The sequence below is a fragment of the Gopherus flavomarginatus genome, chromosome 3, assembly GCF_025201925.1.
Source record: "Gopherus flavomarginatus isolate rGopFla2 chromosome 3, rGopFla2.mat.asm, whole genome shotgun sequence".
Lineage (NCBI taxonomy): Eukaryota > Metazoa > Chordata > Testudines > Testudinidae > Gopherus > Gopherus flavomarginatus.
Window position 1 is genome coordinate 26,186,322 of NC_066619.1, and position 17,281 is coordinate 26,203,602.

The 17,281-nt window shown below is 41.3% G+C and overlaps 1 protein-coding gene across 1 annotated transcript; it reads left to right on the top strand.

Annotated features, from left to right (window-relative positions):
• The first annotated feature begins 3,686 nt into the window (after nucleotides 1-3,686).
• On the top strand, nucleotides 3,687-16,638 carry LOC127046572 (UDP-glucuronosyltransferase 3A1-like). Its single transcript, XM_050943746.1, is given in 11 exon segments — nucleotides 3,687-3,780; nucleotides 6,854-6,955; nucleotides 7,908-8,058; nucleotides 8,532-8,648; nucleotides 10,992-11,269; nucleotides 11,272-11,546; nucleotides 11,949-12,177; nucleotides 14,590-14,645; nucleotides 14,647-14,825; nucleotides 16,316-16,476; nucleotides 16,479-16,638. Coding segments are annotated over 11 exon segments (1,749 nt in total). The 3' UTR covers nucleotides 16,586-16,638.
• The last annotated feature ends 643 nt before the right edge of the window (nucleotides 16,639-17,281 follow it).

Genomic DNA, 17,281 nt, shown 5'->3' on the forward strand with positions numbered 1-17,281 from the left:
GTGACTTTGCTACATGGATTAATAAACTATTTGTAAATATAGAAGAGTCCTATAGCGTGAGTGTTGCAAATGTGCACATTGGGGTTCCCAGCTATATAGTAATTTTAGTAATATTGGGCCTTATCTTGGGACAAGGATCTGCCAACCCTCAAAGTGAAACTGGGAATTGTTAAGTAATCTACATAATTAACACGTAATCTATAGATCAGGTGACAGCAAGCTGCATGGAAACTATTTAAAAACATCCTTATAGAGGTTCAGACTAAATACTACTATATTCCAAATTAAAAAAGAAAAAAAGTAAAAGGACCAAAAATGTAAAAATGCCACCCTGGCTAAACAGAGTAAAAGAGGCAGTTAGAGGGAAAAATATATCCTTTATAAGTTGGAAGTCAAATCCTACTGAAGAAAAAAAGTCATTTTTTTAGGTGACAAATCTGAGGAACAGTTCCAGATTGAGGGGTGAATAGAGGAGGTTGTGGAACAAATAGTTAAAATTAACCAGTAATAAGTCACCAGGACCAGATGGTATTCACCCAAGAAAAAAAGAAAATACAATATGAAATTGCAGAACTAATAACTATGCTATATAACCTATTGCTTAAATCAGCCTCTGTATCTGACTGGCAGATAAATAATGTACATTTTTTAGAAAGGCTCCAGAGGCGATCCTGGCAATTACCGGCTGGTAAACCTAACTTTAGTGCTAGGCACACTGATTGAAACTATAGTAAAGAACAGAATTATCAGATACAAAGATGAAAACAACATGTTGGGGGAAAGAGTCAACATGGCTTCTTTAAAGGACACTCGTGCATGACCAATCTATTAGATTTCTTTGAGGGTGTCAACAAGCATGTGAACAAGGGTGATACAGTCAGTGTGGTGTATTTTGACTTTCAGAAAGCCATTAACAAAGTCCCACACCAAAGGCACTTAAGCAAAAGAAGCAGTCATGAGATATGGGGGAAGATGGTCTCATAAATCATGAACTGATTAAAAGATAGTAAACAAAAAGCAGGAATAAGTGGTAATTTTTCACAATGAAGAGAGGTAAACAGTGGGACCCTCCAATGATCTGTACTGGGGCCTGTGTTTTTCAAAATATTCATAAATGATCTGGAAAAGAAGTTGAACAGTGAGGTGGAAAAGTTTGCAGATGATCAAAATTACTTAAGATAATTAAGTCCAAAGCTGACCGTGAAGAGTTACAAAGGGTTCTCACTAAACTGGGTGACTGGGCAACAAAATTTCAGATGAAATTCAGTGTTGATAAGTATAAAGTAATGCACGTGGGATTATGTTTTCCAAACTATAAATACAAAAGGATGGGGTCTACATTAGTTGCTTACCACTCAAAAAAGATCTTGGAGACATTGTGGCTAGTTCTCTATGTGCAGCAGCAGTCAAAAAAAGCTAACAGAATAGTAGGAACTATTAGGAACGGGATAAATATCACAGAAAATATCAAAATGACACTATATAAATCCATGGTACCCACACTTTGGCTCATGGCTGCTGCTCTCCTAATAAGGCTCTCTCCCTTACCTGCGCTAGTATGTGCAGTTCTAGTTGCCCCAACTCAAAAAAGATGTATTAGAATTGGAAAATGTAATAATAAATGCATCAAAAATGATTAGGGGTATGGAACAGCTTCCATATGAGGAGAGATTAATAAAACCAGGACAGTTAAGATTAAAAAAGGAATGACTAAGGGGAACTATAAAATCAGGAATGGTGTGGCGAAAGTAAGCATCATTTACCCCTTCACATAACACAAGAATTAGGGGTTATCCAATGAAATTAGTACACAGCAGGTTTAAAACTAACCTAAAGAAGTACTTTTTCACACAACACTGTTGTATTTAAAGTACTGCACAAGATCTTTTCAGGGGGAACAAGGCTAAGAGCCACATTTATTGGTAATACATGTATTAATCAATGCTGTATCATATGCATATGATACATATTACACTCATGCACTCACATATACACACACACGCATACGGTGTCTTGTTGTTGTTACCAACTAGTTGCTCCCCTTAACTTCACTGGCCAGGTGAGTTAGATGGGGAAGGGTTTGAGCCGGGCTTCTGCCAATCCGGATCGATGCTCCCATGTTGACAAGATGAGACCCAGGGTCCTCTGCAAGACACCTCACATTTATAGCAGCTTCCCTCTCATGAAAATCCATACCAGATTCAAAACCTGTATCTATCCATTGGTCCTTTGTGCTGCTTCTTTCTGGGTGTTGTCCCAATGCTGTTCAAAGAGAGTGTTTTCAAAAAAAGGTGCTTGCTTCTAACCTCCAAGGCCATCAATATGTCTGCTCTTCTTTAGTGAGCCCACTTGACAAGTTTTATTGTTCTTGGGTCTGGTTTCCATGCCCTCTTCAACTGTTGCAGCTGTCTGGAGGTGCTTGCCTTCCACACCTTACTCATTCACACCTCGTTCATTCAACGGAGCAACTGATTAAAAGTGGGAGGGGGAGATCTTATTCTACTCCTAGCAAAAAGACTTTTTTTAAACATTATACCAAGGGTCAATACAAAGTTACCTATATAAAGGATCTGATACAAAGTTGTATGAAAATAGAGGCACAATACAAAGTCATATGAAAGTTATGTGAAGATGCTTAATGCAGAGATTTATCTGCAACACACGGTTAACCTGTGGAACTCATTGCCAGGGGATGTTCTGATAGCCAAAAGTATAACTGGGTTCAAAAAAGAATTAGGATAAGTTCATGGAGGATAAGTCCATCAATGGCTCTTAGCCAAGATGGTCAGGGATGCAACCCCATGCTTTGGTTGCCCCTAAACATGACTGCCAGAAGTTGGGAGCGGATAACAGGGAATGGATCACTTGATAAAGGAATTTATACATCCATTCTAAAGCAAACTGTGACATGTGCCTTCTGTTTTACATTGTATCACATAATCTATCACTGGTTCATTAGTTTCTGGGAATCAATCTCTATACAGGTATTAGACGGGTAGCCATGTTAGTCTGGATCTGTAAAAAGGGACAAAGAGTCCTGTGGCACCTTATAGGCTAACAAACTTATTGGAGCATGAGCTTTCGTGGGGGAATACTCACTTCATCAGATGCATGTTACGTATTCACCCACGAAAGCTCATGCTCCAATACGTCCGTTAGCCTATAAGGTGCCACAGGTCTCTGTCAATCTCTATACAGATCACAAGCTGTTCACACATTGCACATATACTGTCTGTTCCCTACCATCTTTTTTCTAGTCACTACATATTTTACACATTTACAAGGCTACTGTGAATTCATGTTTTGGTCATTGTTTCGTGTCCTTGTTCAAAATGAACCTACACAACATTGCTCTCTCTATTTGTTATGTTAGTTCTAAGCTTGACTTAAACTGATCTTATTTATAAAGCATAGTGCATTGGAACTTTTCGTAGATTTCAGAGCAGGAACAATTGCTAGGATTTATACAAACTCCATGTAAAACTAACTCCATGCTGCTTACTGCCCTCCATGTTTTGCAAACCACAACTGAGATATTGAATGGGTTATGGACAAGGTTTCCTTCTGCGTGTCACACACACACGGCATAATCTACTTCCCTGACTAGAGTTTGGCAGTGCAGCATTATGAGTGGTCCAGGGAAGTCTGCCTGTTTGTGTTCTGGAGGTGTGGCTTGTTGCAGGATGATGGCTGGAGGGAGAGGGCCGCTTCTCGCTTTGCTTTTCCTGCTGCATTTCCTACTCCCTGAAGCCTTCAAGATCTTGATTCTCTCCTTCATCGGTGAGTGCTCAGGTAGCCAAGGGATAGCACAGCACAAGAGTCTTGCATAATCTTCCAAGCTTTTTAAAGCAAATGCATGTTTTCCGACAAGTCAAAAAAGGGGCTTTTTTTCTCTTGAATGGGACAGTTTGCAATGCATGTCTTTAAAGGAGTGGTCAAACTGGGAGACTGTTTTGCTCTGAGACAAAGAAGAGGAAGGCTGAGTAGATAGGAATGGGAAAGAGCAGAAGTGATACTTCAAATGAGCCTTACACTAGCTGGCCAAAAGACACTTATCCAAAGAGAGCCTTATGCCTGGTATGTGGTGTGAGCTCTGTTTACAGGACATGTATTGCAATGTTCAATGTGCTTTTTTAAATCCATATGACTGCACAGCATTCAGATCTACTTTTGCTCTGGAATGTGTATTTCTTTGTTAACGTTGCCTTTTTTCATTCCTTTGGAATGTCACAGTTGTTTTGTTAGCTGGGAATTTAGCCAAGTGAACTTTCTCTGGATTACTTTCCTTGTCATTAGACTTGTTGCCGGGATAGGAGTGTTATTTCTGTCATACTGTAAGGAGGACTGTTAAACTGAGGTTACAGCAAATATTTGTTATGCACAGCAAGTTTGGCACCAGTAACTCAGATCCCAAGGACCTTCAGCGAATGTCCCTATAACTAGCTGGTTAGACTTGTGAGGAAATATCCCCTGGCTATGCCTCACTTCAGCCTCAGGAACAGCAAGCACTCTCTCTTACTTCATGTACTGACTAGTGAAAAATAATGGAGATAATAAAACCAAATTAATCCCTTCACAATCTTTGTTTCCCCCACCCAGACCAACTACAACCAGATCCAGCTGTGAAGTTCTTCGGTGGGAGTTTTGCTTGAGTAAAGACTCAGGGCCTTCTATTCTGCAACTTGTAGGGGAGTAAAGGAATGGGAATCAGAGGTCTGTCAATGCAGTATGAGCCCCCTTCTCTAAACCTTTGTCAAAGCTCAGTAGGTTTTTCAGAGGCCCTGCGAGGGATAGAGCTGAGATGAATCCACACTACAAAACATGAGCCCCTTAGAAACCTATGTTTCTAGAGTGAAGGATGCTGCTAGGAGTCTCTTCTGCAAATCCACTGAGTTGGAGGAGGAAGGCGTGGGTCACTGTTATCTTCACAGCATATAGGGTGACCATATAGCAAGGGTGAAAAATTGGAATAGGGAGTGGGGGGCAATAGGCACCTATATAAGAAAATCCCAAATATCATGACTGTCCCTATAAAATTGGGACATCTGGTCACCCTAACGGTACACAAACAAAACAGAGAACTTAGATTTAAAAAAAAAAACAGGAAATACTCTGTCTGAAAGGCTGCACTACTTTTATTCTTAGAACACAGAACAAGAACACACAGTGACCAAAAACAGACACACACAAAGCAGACTGCTTTGTACAGCAGAGAGGCACAACTCACCCCACCTTGTTTGAAGTTGTTTTTTTTTTCCAGACTGACTGCTGCTTCCATCCCAGATTGCATGTGTGACGATGCCGCTTGTGGGAGCCAGCTGAAGTCACTCAATTAGGGTGAACTGCAAACAAAATGGGGCAGACAAACCCCAGAAGCTAGGTTTACCAAACCAGCACAAAACAGTTTCTGTAGTACCTCACTGGTTACTCAGAAGTTTAAACAACGCAGTTCCCTTAAAGTGCCCAGCCTCAGGCCTCCGTCCAGACACACGTCAGATATGATGATGATTACTGAAAATCTTATCTCATCATATAAAAGAAAGGTTCTTTCAACCCCAAAAGATCAGCCGCATACCCAGGTCCAAATACAACTTAGATTTTACCCCAAAATACAGCTTATAGCCAATCCTTATTAACTGAACTAAAATTTACTAAAAAAGAAAAAGATAGAGTGTTGGTTAAAAGATCAATATATATATATAGACTTGAATTCAATTCTTGAGGTTCAGATACATAGCAGAGATGAGCTTGTAGTTGCCAAAATCCTTTTAGAAATAGTCCATAGGTTATAGTCCAATGTCCATATTCAGGGTGACTCCAGTCAGTGACTGGGGATCTCAATCCTTGTGGTTTAAGGTTTCCCCCTCTTGAAACCCAAAGCAGATCTGAGATGAAGAAGGATCATGTTCCAAGGTTCTTATACATTTCCAGCAGCCTTTTGGCCTGAGAAAACAATAGACTTAACTCTCCTTCTCCCAAACATCCTGGCAATTAGCACAGGCTAATTTATCCATTAAACAGTTGAGATACAGGTTACCACAACCTTCAAAGAGACATATATACAATAATACTATTTCACTCAAGTATCATCATAAATGTTAATATTCCTTTTTTGATCTTTGAATTAAAGCTATAGTAATAGACAAGACTTGTTTGCTGACATCACAAGACCTGAACAAACATCTACCCTTCTACCTGTAACAATACAGACTTACATTTTGAAGCTCTATTCATTTACATATTTTCCTAACAAGTCTCTAAAGTTCGGCCATGGGCCAGGTCAGTCTGAATTCAGTAGTACAGGATCAAGCCCCATGAGCTTAGGGCCTGATGCTGTGAAGTGCTGCAGAGCACTCTTAGCTCCCACTTACATTAAGCAGCACTTGGACATAGCTCCAGGGACACCAGCTAAGGCTCTGGCTTCATATCTTGTCATGTGCCTGTACTGCTCAAGCACAATGGGACCCTGATGCTGATTGGGGTCTTTTGGGCACTACTGCAATACAAATAACTCAATGGGCTCTATAGAAAATGGTCAGCTAGATTTTAACAGTATGAGGTCTATAAAATTAGCATTTTACAATTTGTAAAAGTAAAATTTAAAAAAAGGGTAGGGACACATTTGTCTTAAAAACACGACACTATTGGGCCAATTGTCTTAAATGGAGTTACCACAGGAAAAAAATTTAGCCCAACTTAGCTTGTTTGCATAGTTAAACTATAAATAAATATCACTGCAAATGTCGCCATTTACTGCTGCTGCTTTTGAAGCCAAACTTATCAGCATTTGTCAGCATTATCTACATATTAAAATGGAAATTGCATAATCTGTCATCTTTTTTTTAATCCATAGGAGGAAGCCATTATCTTATGATGGATGAAATCTCACAAGTCCTTCATAATAGAGGTCATGAAGTCAGGATGTTACTACAGACAGGCATCCTGATGATCCCAGGTAAAGGTACCTTTCTCAGAAGAGCTTATTACCAAAGTAATATAAATATTATATATAACTAGTAAAAGCATATGCATAGCAGGTACAAGCTAGGCTCTTTGATCATTATTACAGTTAGTTCTTGTCATATTTAAGGTCCTTAAGATTTTCCATTATAAATCCATTTTCAATTTCTCATAACTTTTCAAAACATTCAGCTCCTGGGATGAGTTTTCCGCCTTTTCAGGTGACTATTTTTGGCAAATGTGAGCAAAAAATGCCTCAGCCATTTAAAAATATTTTTTTTAAAATCCTGCAAGAACATTTTTTTAAATGACAGCTCAAGCTGTGAAAGTGCTAACTGTAGGGAACAGAATTAGGCAGGACAATAGCCGTCAGTGAAGAGAAACATCTAGGAGTGTTCTGGACTACTTGGGGTTTATTAGGGTTTTTAAATCATAGCACACACAAAGTACTTTGGGGACAAGAGTTAGTTGCTTACAGCAATGTTCTAATGGAGACAGACTGGACACGCATGTCAGTAACCTCACTCACACTCATGGTGAATGTTCATGTCTCCTGTGGAACCATGGTGCCAGGTAGCCAGAAGGAGGTGAATCCTCCTGTAGCCTGAGGAAAAGCACAGGGTCTTTGCATACATGTCTCTGGACCCTGGCACTGCATTTCTTGCCCAGGTTGCCCCCTAAGGCCCAAGGTGGGCTTCTGCATTCACCTGGCCTCTAGTCTGCAATATCCAGACATTCCACCATGCCAGTCCAGTCATAAGATGCTCAGTCCCAGACAGTCTGCCCTTTTCAGGGTTGGCAATGAACTCAAAAAGAAATGAACAAAACTGTTCCATTGGTATGGTAAAGCTCTCTTCCATCAGAGGGCTTCTGGTAATCTGTGGCCCCAACTGGACTCACAGGCTAATATACAAGAATTGCCACATCAACTCTTTCCTTTCCTTTAGGGAGGGTGCAGAGCAACAGGCAACAGTTGCTCAAGGAGCTTTTGCCTTCAACCAGCCCTTTTCCAGGAGCTGAGGACTGGAAGTCTGCTCTCCACTCTAGTTTGCCACCTGTTGTGCTGTGCTCTCCCTTTTTAAGCTCCTGCCTCCACTTCTGACATCTCTCACAGGTGTGGCAGGAAAAGGCTGACTGAGCCCACAATCCCTCATTACTCCCAGGTTGCCAAGGATGGAGCTTGTATAACCCATCATATCTCTTAGCTAAACCTGAGATTCAGATGAATCTTGGGGGATTGGTGGGTTATGTGGGCCAAATCTGTGCCTGTTCCACTGTGGAGGGAGCAACTATCAGATGGAACAATTTGGGTAAATTTGGATAAAAAGGGTGAGTTTCCAGAGAGTTTTTTTCTCCTCCTGTGGGACTTTGACGGACTGGATGATTCCCATCCTTATAAACCTGGATGGTTAAAAAATAAACTACTTATTAATTTCTAAGTCAGATTAACTTTTTTAAAAAATGTTAATCTTATTTTCCAATAAGGCTGTACAAAAAAATAATTAAGGTTGTATTAAATGTAGATGTGCTTAAGGAAAATGTTTAATTTTTTAATTATGCATATTTTTAAGGCGAAAATATGAGCGGCCCGATACCTACCAAATTACAACTTGGTCTGCTAGCCAGGACTACCTCAAGGAATATGAGAAGTGGTTTGCTGACTACACAGAGGATTTTCTGAAGGGCAGGTATTACTTTATCATCATTATTATGCACAATTTCTTAAGGAGTTTAAACTGTCTGGAAAAAGCTCTGCCATTTTTGATAGCTAAAAATATCAAATTCCTGTTTATTACAGTTGGGATAGTGAAGAGGGCTTTTAAAAATAGAGTTTTTGAGTGACTGGACTCCATCTCTCTCTCACAGACCCACACAGTTCAATACAATGTTTATGCCTGGCTATACCTGCTGCAAGATAAAATTGCACTGAATTAGGTTATTCATTAAAACCAAGTTCTTCATTTCAAAATTAGACCTACCCCGTACAGCCTTTTTTTTTTTTCCCTTCTTCTCTCCCCCAAAGTAAAGAACTTTTCACAGTGTGGTGCTCAGGCTGGTCATTGTAGTTCTTGCTTTATGGCCAAGGTTCAAATGTGGGGCTAAGACCCAAATGAGGACCAAAACAAAGAAACAGAGGAAGCATGAAATGATACGGAAGTAACTACTTCAGTCTGTATGAAATTTTCTACCTTCTGCTTCAAGGTTCAGAATTTCTGGTTGTTGTCTCCCTGCTTCCCAGAATTCATCCCTGCACAGAGGGCTAGCTCAAGGCCTATGAACCATTTATGTCCCTGAATTAATGGTCAACACAGCACTGACTAACCTGGGAGAATTCAAATCTGTTAGACGGCTCGCCTCCTTTGCGATGGCCCCAAATCAGCCAAAACACTCCTGCTCACATATGTAGGGCGGGAGCCTCCCTGAAAGGTAAAAAGTCAGCACCAGGAGCCCCAAGTCATGGACAAAGGCCCAGAGCTAATCAGATTGGCAGATTATGAATTATTAATTTAAAAAGTCACAAAATTTCTTCCATCATTCAATTAGCTCTACATTCACTGCACTTTAAATAAATTGTCAAAGTAGAAGGTTAATCCCAGTTCTCTTTTGCAGATGTGAAGTTGCTCTGCATTTTTACTAGCCTAATTTCAGAAGCGCAGTGTCGATTTCTCTGCGTGTGATTTCATTGACTGCAGTGGTGTTTCATCCATTGACAATAGTAGATAATTTGATCCTTGAATGTAACTGACAAACATGGCAAAGCACTGTCTAACCATTAAGAGCTTGACCCTGCACTGGGGAGAAGGAAAGGAAACAGTGGTCACTGGGACAGTTCAGAAGTTTGAAAATCTGGCTTATTTTGAATCTTGGCTTATCTGCCCCCCCCTTCCCCCAGTTCCAGCAGATCTGCGTTGGGTTGCACGATGGCTGAACCTGATGCAGGAATCTCTGGGCTGTGCCAGCACCCAAATGCAGATACAGTTTTTGACTCAGAGCCTGCACTGAACTCTTGAGCACGTCAACCAAGAACTGATGCCTTAGGATCAAGCCCCAAAACTGCAGAGCTTGGTGTGATAGTAATAGTAATTTGCTGCAACTTCATCCAGTTTAAGCAGTAGCATAAATCAACCAAAATGAGAACAGACTCCAATTTTGTGTTTGCACAGTGCTGAGCACAAGGGTACCCAAACTCAGCCACCAGAATACAAATGCCATTAGAATATAAACAACAACAGTTGTTGCATGGGACACAGTTGAGAAAGGATGCTTGAGCTACAAGTTTATCTGGAACAATGGCTGTAGGTTACTGACCTATTAAATTCCACAACTCTATTCAGAATTATCGTATTAGGAGCTATCTTCACTTCTTTGTGCCTGTAACTTCCTTTAGCTTTAAGAAGAGTTCTGTATAGGCATCAGCTGGAAGATATATGGGTGGGATATTCAAAAGATCTAGGCTAAGGCCTAGATCCAGATGTTAAGACACCTAACTCCCATTGAAATCAATGGAAGTTAGGCACCTAAATACATTGGAGGACCTGTGCCTAAGTCTCATTGATTTTTTGTTGTTGTTACTCTTTACATTTCTTTCCCCTGGTGTCAGAGTTTAAGGTCAGAAGGCACCAACAGATCATCTAGTTTGACCTCCTGTATATCACAGGCCACCAAATATCGCCCAGCGCCTGCACACTGAACCCAATAATGGTGCATTGTGTTTTGTGGATAGAACACCAGACAGGAGATCTAGGTTCTATTATTGGCTCTACCATTGGCCTGCTGGCTGATCTTGGGCAAGTCACTTTCTCTCCCTGTGCCTAAGTTTCATCATTTGTAACATGGGGCCAGTGATACTGATTTCCTTTGTAAAGGAGATCTACTGATAAAAAGTGATATACAAGAGTTAGATATTACCTATTTAAATTCGCATGGCAGAGATTTATCAATGACAATAACGTGTGCAGGGATTTACACTCAGCCACCAGATGAATATACCCCTGTGTGGAAATATAGGCTTAAACTGTAGTACTTAACTAAATGGTCTTATCTTTCCCCAGAGAGGACCTCAGCCGTTACTTGGATTTCATGAACCACTTGGCCTATCAGTGTCACGTCATACTAAACGAATCAGAGACCCTGAATTCCTTGAAGGATGAAAAGTTTGACTTAACAGTGGTTGATGGTTTTAATCCCTGCTCCTTCTTGGTTGCAGAGAAACTAGGCCTGCCTTTTGTTGCAGTGTTTCCTGGAACTTTTGCTAATGGACCACAAGTTGGGATTTCTAGCACCCTGTCCTATGTCCCAGTATTTTATTCCAACTAGCTGACCACATGGACTTCTGGGGCAGCGAGAAGAACTGTCTAATGTCTCTTATTTCAGCCATAGTACAAAATCAAGTCCAAACCAAATTTGAAAATGTCATCAAGGAGCATTTCCCAGCAGGGTCCAGACCTGTTTTATCTGAGCTCTACTTAAAAGCAGAACTATGGATTTATAACACTGACTTCTCCTTTGAATTTGCACATCTGCTTCTTCCAAATACTGTGTATATTGGAGGTTTACTAGCCAAACCTGCCAAACCACTCTCTCAAGTGAGTAAACTTGTATTGGAAGATGAAGTCAATGGGTGCTGTGGATACACAGCACCTTATTAAAATCAGGTCCTAAGTTGGTCTAAGTAGGACATATAGAATTTAAGGCATGCAAATTTGAGGCCACTGCTGAAAATTTGAACATTAACCTCTTTGTTTTAGATTAGATTATTGTTATACCCATTTTTACAGATAGATAGTTACCCTACCTTGGTGGAGCATTTAAAGGTGTAATAAAAGTTTGACAAGTGCTTTGAGATTTTTTTGGATGGAAAATGCTATAAAATGATAAACTATAATAAGATCGTGAAATTAGTGAATGCCATTTAAAGATAGCAGCTACAGTATTTGAATGTAATTGAACTCATTTTAGGATTTGAAGGTTGTGTCTCGTTTGTGCAGGAGCTTGAAGACTTCATAGCAAACTCAGAAGATGGTTTTATCATTGTGACATTGGGTTCAATGTTATCCTCAATCTCACTCTTGGAAGTACTACAGGAGATGAATACTGCTTTTGCCCACCTGTCCCAAGGAGTGATCTGGAGGTGTCAGCATTCCAAATGGCCCAAAAGGCTGAAATTGGCATCTAATGTGAAAATTGCAGATTGGATCCCTCAGAATGATCTATTAGGTAAGGAACACAGCAAAGAATCCTGTGGCATCTTATAGACTAACAGAGGTTTTGGAGCATGAGCTTTCGTAGGTGAATATCTAGATGACATGCATCTGACGAAGTAGGTATTCACCTACGGAAGCTCATGCTCCAAAACCTCTGTTAGTCTATAAGGTGCCACAGGGTTCTTTGCTGCTTTTACAGATCCAGACTAACACAGCTACCCCTCTGATACGTAAGGAACACAGTAGCTGAAATCTAGGAAAAATTCTGACAATAGGTATTGAAATATGCTTGTGTATTTGGGCAAATTGGAATCCTCGCAGGTTTCCACTGGAATATCCATTGATACAAATAGCCTTCATAGAGCAGGATTAGGCTAAAGGCAAAAGTCCTATTCACTTCAATGAGAGCAGGACCAGACTCATAACTTGTAAGGCTCAGAAGGGTTAAACAGGGAATGAGCAGATCTATGTGTAACGCACACACCTTGTGGGTGTGGTGTTGTCCCATCCAGTGGCACCGAGACCATTTAAAGAGAGAGATCAAATGAGTCTGCTCTACAACCTTAGCTAACAGCTGCTGGCTTTTTGCTCATGCACTAAGCTCCAGAGATCCCAGGTTTGATCCCGCCTGCTGACAACTGGGATCTGTCAAAGTTACATATGTATCCTGTGATAATCCACCTGAGTGCAGGTTTGGTTGTGCATATACAATTTAAACTGTCTGTTCTCCGTTTGGAACTGTGAACAGGATCTCATCCCCTACACATTCAGTACTCACATTTACACTTTCTATCTGCATAGTTCCCTCACAGAGGTGGTCACTCTTACAACATATCAGCTCATGTGAAAGTATCTAAGATCTATTGCAATATCTTTCCCTCCAACTTAGTGCATGTAACAGGATAAAACATCCAGTACAAAGAGCAGCTGTTCTTCATTATATAAAGCAAATCCCCGAGCCTGGGGCTGAAGCACTCAAGTCTCCCTAGTAGCTAAAACCCACCTTCCCCAGAGCTCCACCCAGATGGACATTCCAGTTTACAATTTACCCCATTTGGGGACATGTGAGAAGTCAAGCAAGGACCTCAGAGGCTTTGAAAAGTAAGCTCTTAAACATACTCTCTGTTTTACTCATACAAAAACATAGACTTACAGATCCGTGCAGAAACACAACAAAACTTGCACACAAAACACATGCCTTCAGTGTTCAAAACCCAAAAGGGTCTTGGACAGGTGAGATCAGTCCTTTCAGGGTCCCAAGATCCTTCTCTCCTCTTTCCTTCCTCCTGTTGAGTCTTGTTTTCTTGTTCTGGTCAGTGAGAGTGTGCACTGCTAAGGGCTTGTATACACTGGCAATTAACAGCGTTGCAACTTTCTCGCTCAGGGGTGTGAAAAAACACCTCCGTGAGCACAGCAAGTTGCAGCACTGTAAAGTGCCAGTGTAAACAGTGTCCCAGCGCTGGTAGCTGTGCTCCCAGTGCTGGGAGCTGTGCCCCTCATTGAGCACTGCAACCACACAAGGCACGTTAAAGTGCTGCCAGTGTAGACTAGCCCTAAAAGTAGACCTTGTCTTCCTATAACTTTCCTGTCCCTTCTGTCAGGTGACCCTGCTGGTCAGCCTCGAAGTCCCACCATGTTACCAAGGTGAGCCCTCAGGTGATCCATTTTTTGGTTACTTCTCAACTCAAGTGCAGAATGGAAAAAATTACTTTATTGCCTTTCAGCTACTCCTTATAGCCAACTCACTGTACAGCCAAGGTAGACCTATTCAAATATTAATGAGCTTGGATGTTCCTGTAACAGCTCTCTATCTGTGGGTGACAGTCCCTGTCGACAAAGGGCTGATTCAATATTCACTGAGGCATAATCATACAAGGTTCATAAAATCTAACTAGAGTTCACAAGTTTTACAGAGAGAGATTTCCCAAATGGTCACAGTTACCTATTATAGTTCCTCTATCTGTCCCCCGCCACCATTTGACTGTCTTGTCTATTTAGATTATTAATTCTTCAAGGTAGGCGATTGTCTCGTACTGTGTTTTTACAATACCTGGTGTAACCCACACACCTCCTAAGTGTGGCACTCTGTCCCATCAAGTGGCACCAAGACTACTTAGAGATTAATGAGTCTGCTCTACAGCCTTAGTTAAGGGCCTTAAGGCTTTTAGCTCAAGCAGGAGGGGCTCATGCACTGAGCTCCAGAAGTCCCAGGTTCAATCCTGCCCACCAACGACCAAGGTGTATCAAATGTTACACTAGCACAATAAGGCCCTGATCTTGATTGGGGCTTCTGGCCACTATTATACTACAAGTAATAAAGTTATAAAGCTACGCATTCATGAATAGAAATCAAAAGAATTATTACTTTTAAATCCTGCACAAACACTGAAATTTCATCCACTGACATAATGTTATGTTGGTTTAGGCCATCCTATGGCTCATCTGCTTGTTACCCATGGGGGACTGAACAGTTTGATGGAATCTATCTATCTATCTATCTATCTATCATGGGGTCCCTGTTGTGGGAATACCCTTTTTTGGAGACCAGCATGACAACATGGTTCGAGTGGAGGCCAAAAATATGGGCATTGCTCTCCGAATAGACCAGCTTAAAGCTGACAAATTCACTCGCATAATGAAGCAAGTTATAGAAGACAAAAGGTATGTTCCTGTCAGTAGTTAAGCCTTGATTCTGTTCCCTGTGAAATCAGTGGTATGAGGCCTACATTGGCATAGTTTGGATCCACAATTCTCCACTATTGTTAACAAAAGCAGCAGTGCAGCATAGACAAGATGCAGGCACTTTTGTCATGATATGCTCTACTCCTACAAGCAGTTGTTAAAGTAGATCTAAACAGGATGAGGGAGAGCTCACCTCTCCATCCAAGGGGGGGGGGGGGGAAAGAGTTGTGGGGAAACACTGCTTCCTTAGATGGAGGAGAAAAGACAGGAAAACTCTGCTCTCCCAACTCCCCTGTACTTTAATCCTAACTACAGGTTCCACCCTTGCTACCACCAATGGAGTTGCAGCAAGAGAAAGTTATAGATCTGAATTTTCCTATTGTATTTAAGGCCGGAAATTTTACCATTGATTTAAATGGGAACAGGGTGAAGGCTGATTTATGGCCCATTCCCACTCCCCCTGAAGTCAGTGCCAAAAATGTCAGATAAATGTATGTATTTAAGTTTAAGGTTATGAGCAGCCAAAACTACAGTTGATGTCAATGGGAAGTTGTTAGGAGTCAGTACCTCACAGGATTGGGCCCATAGTACACAGCTGTAGCCAGTGAAGTTATTACGTGTCACATATTTGTTTCTGGAACAATTTAGATATTCAAAAGCTGTGCCCCACTTTCAGGGCTTTCAGTTTTGTTTTCATTGCACATATTGGTTATTATTTTCACTGCGCATTATGGAGTATCTATGCCCCTTCAAAACTGGATCATTCAAGCCTCAAAAATCACACGTTTTGAAAGCAAATGTTGTGGGAAATGAGGCCAGTGGGTTATTAGACGATGATCCTTTACATCAGATTTTCTATACATGCTTTTAACATTAAAGTTACAAATAAATATATATATATTCACAATGACTAAAGTGCCTTGTGCAGGTCTAGATTAAGACATAGACATTACAAACCTTTGCCTGGGGCCCCACTCCTGGAGTTCCATGATGCAGCTCTGCTGCTGTAGCGGTTCAGTGCAGACACTACAGCGATGAGTGAGGTTCTTCCAGGAAGACAGAAGAATGCTTGTGTCAATCTAGTGCTGTTTACCCCAGGAGTTAGGTTGGCTTAAACTACGTCACTCAGGAGCATGAGTTTTTCAGACCCCTAAGCAATGTAGCTAGATCTACCTACCTTTTTAGCACAGACCTGGCCTTACAGATGAAAAGTGAACCTACAAGACATAACTGCAAACTCAGGCAGGCATGACCCCTTGGTCCAAGGCTGTGAATTGCCCCATTCAGCTGCCACCCCAAGAAGAGCCAAAGCCAGGCCATGAAGGGTCCCATAATGGGTGTGGCTGGGGCCCCAAGTTGCTTTAATTTAACCCTGCCCAGGAGCAATAGCTTAGAACTTCATTTGGCCATGCTTTCAACTATGATCATTTAATAACCACAAGTCTCTGCATTTTAATCTCTTCACACAGGTATAAATCTGCAGTGATGTCTCTGAGCACAATTCATCACTCCCGCCCGCTCCCGCCAGATCAACGCCTGGGACGATGGATAAAGCATGTCCTCCAGGCAAGGGGAGGAGCTCACCTCCAGCCTTACACCTTTCAGCAATCCTGGTATCAGCAATACTTACTTTGTTGTTCCTGTCAGGGTCTGTCCTGGGGGTTATCTACCTTTGTGTTAAGCTCGTAAGAACTGCTGTCTGCAGGATCCGCAGTTCAGGGAAACAGAAACAAACATAATTTGAAACATTGCATATTTGGTTAACACCGTCATTTTAAAAATGAGAAGCAGCTGTTAGCAGACATGATTCACTTGCTTGAAGGAAACTGAGGGAAATGATACATTTTCTGGATAATCCAAGCACTCTGTATGACATAACTGTAATGGAATAATGTAATAAACTTTTGATGAAAAAACAAACTAGCTGCATGTTTGTTTGGTTTTAAATTCACTCTCTTATAATCTATGTTCCTTCTTTTAAGGCATCACTTAGGGCTTGATCCTGCAAGGTGCTGAGCACTCTGGCTTTGGGGGGAGGGATAGCTCAGTGGTTTGAACACTGGCCTACTAAACTCAGGGTTGTGTGTTCAATCCTTGAGGTGGGCATTTAGGGATCTGCAGCAAAAATCTGCCTGGGGTTTGCTCCTGCTTTGAGCAGGCGGTAGGACTAGATGACCTCATGAGGTCCCTTCCAACCATGACATTCTACGATCAAAAGAACTTAAAGACTTGCTTAACTTTAATCATGTTGGTATTCTCATTGACTTCAATGGGCCTACTCATCTGGCTTAAAGTGAAGAATGTAAGTGAGTGCTTTGCTGACCTTGCAGGATTGAGCCCTTAGTGAGGGATGATATTCTCTGGAGCAGCTATTTCTTTGCTAAATGGGATTCTGAAAGTGCATGAGCAATGCTGCATGACTGGAACCAGAATCC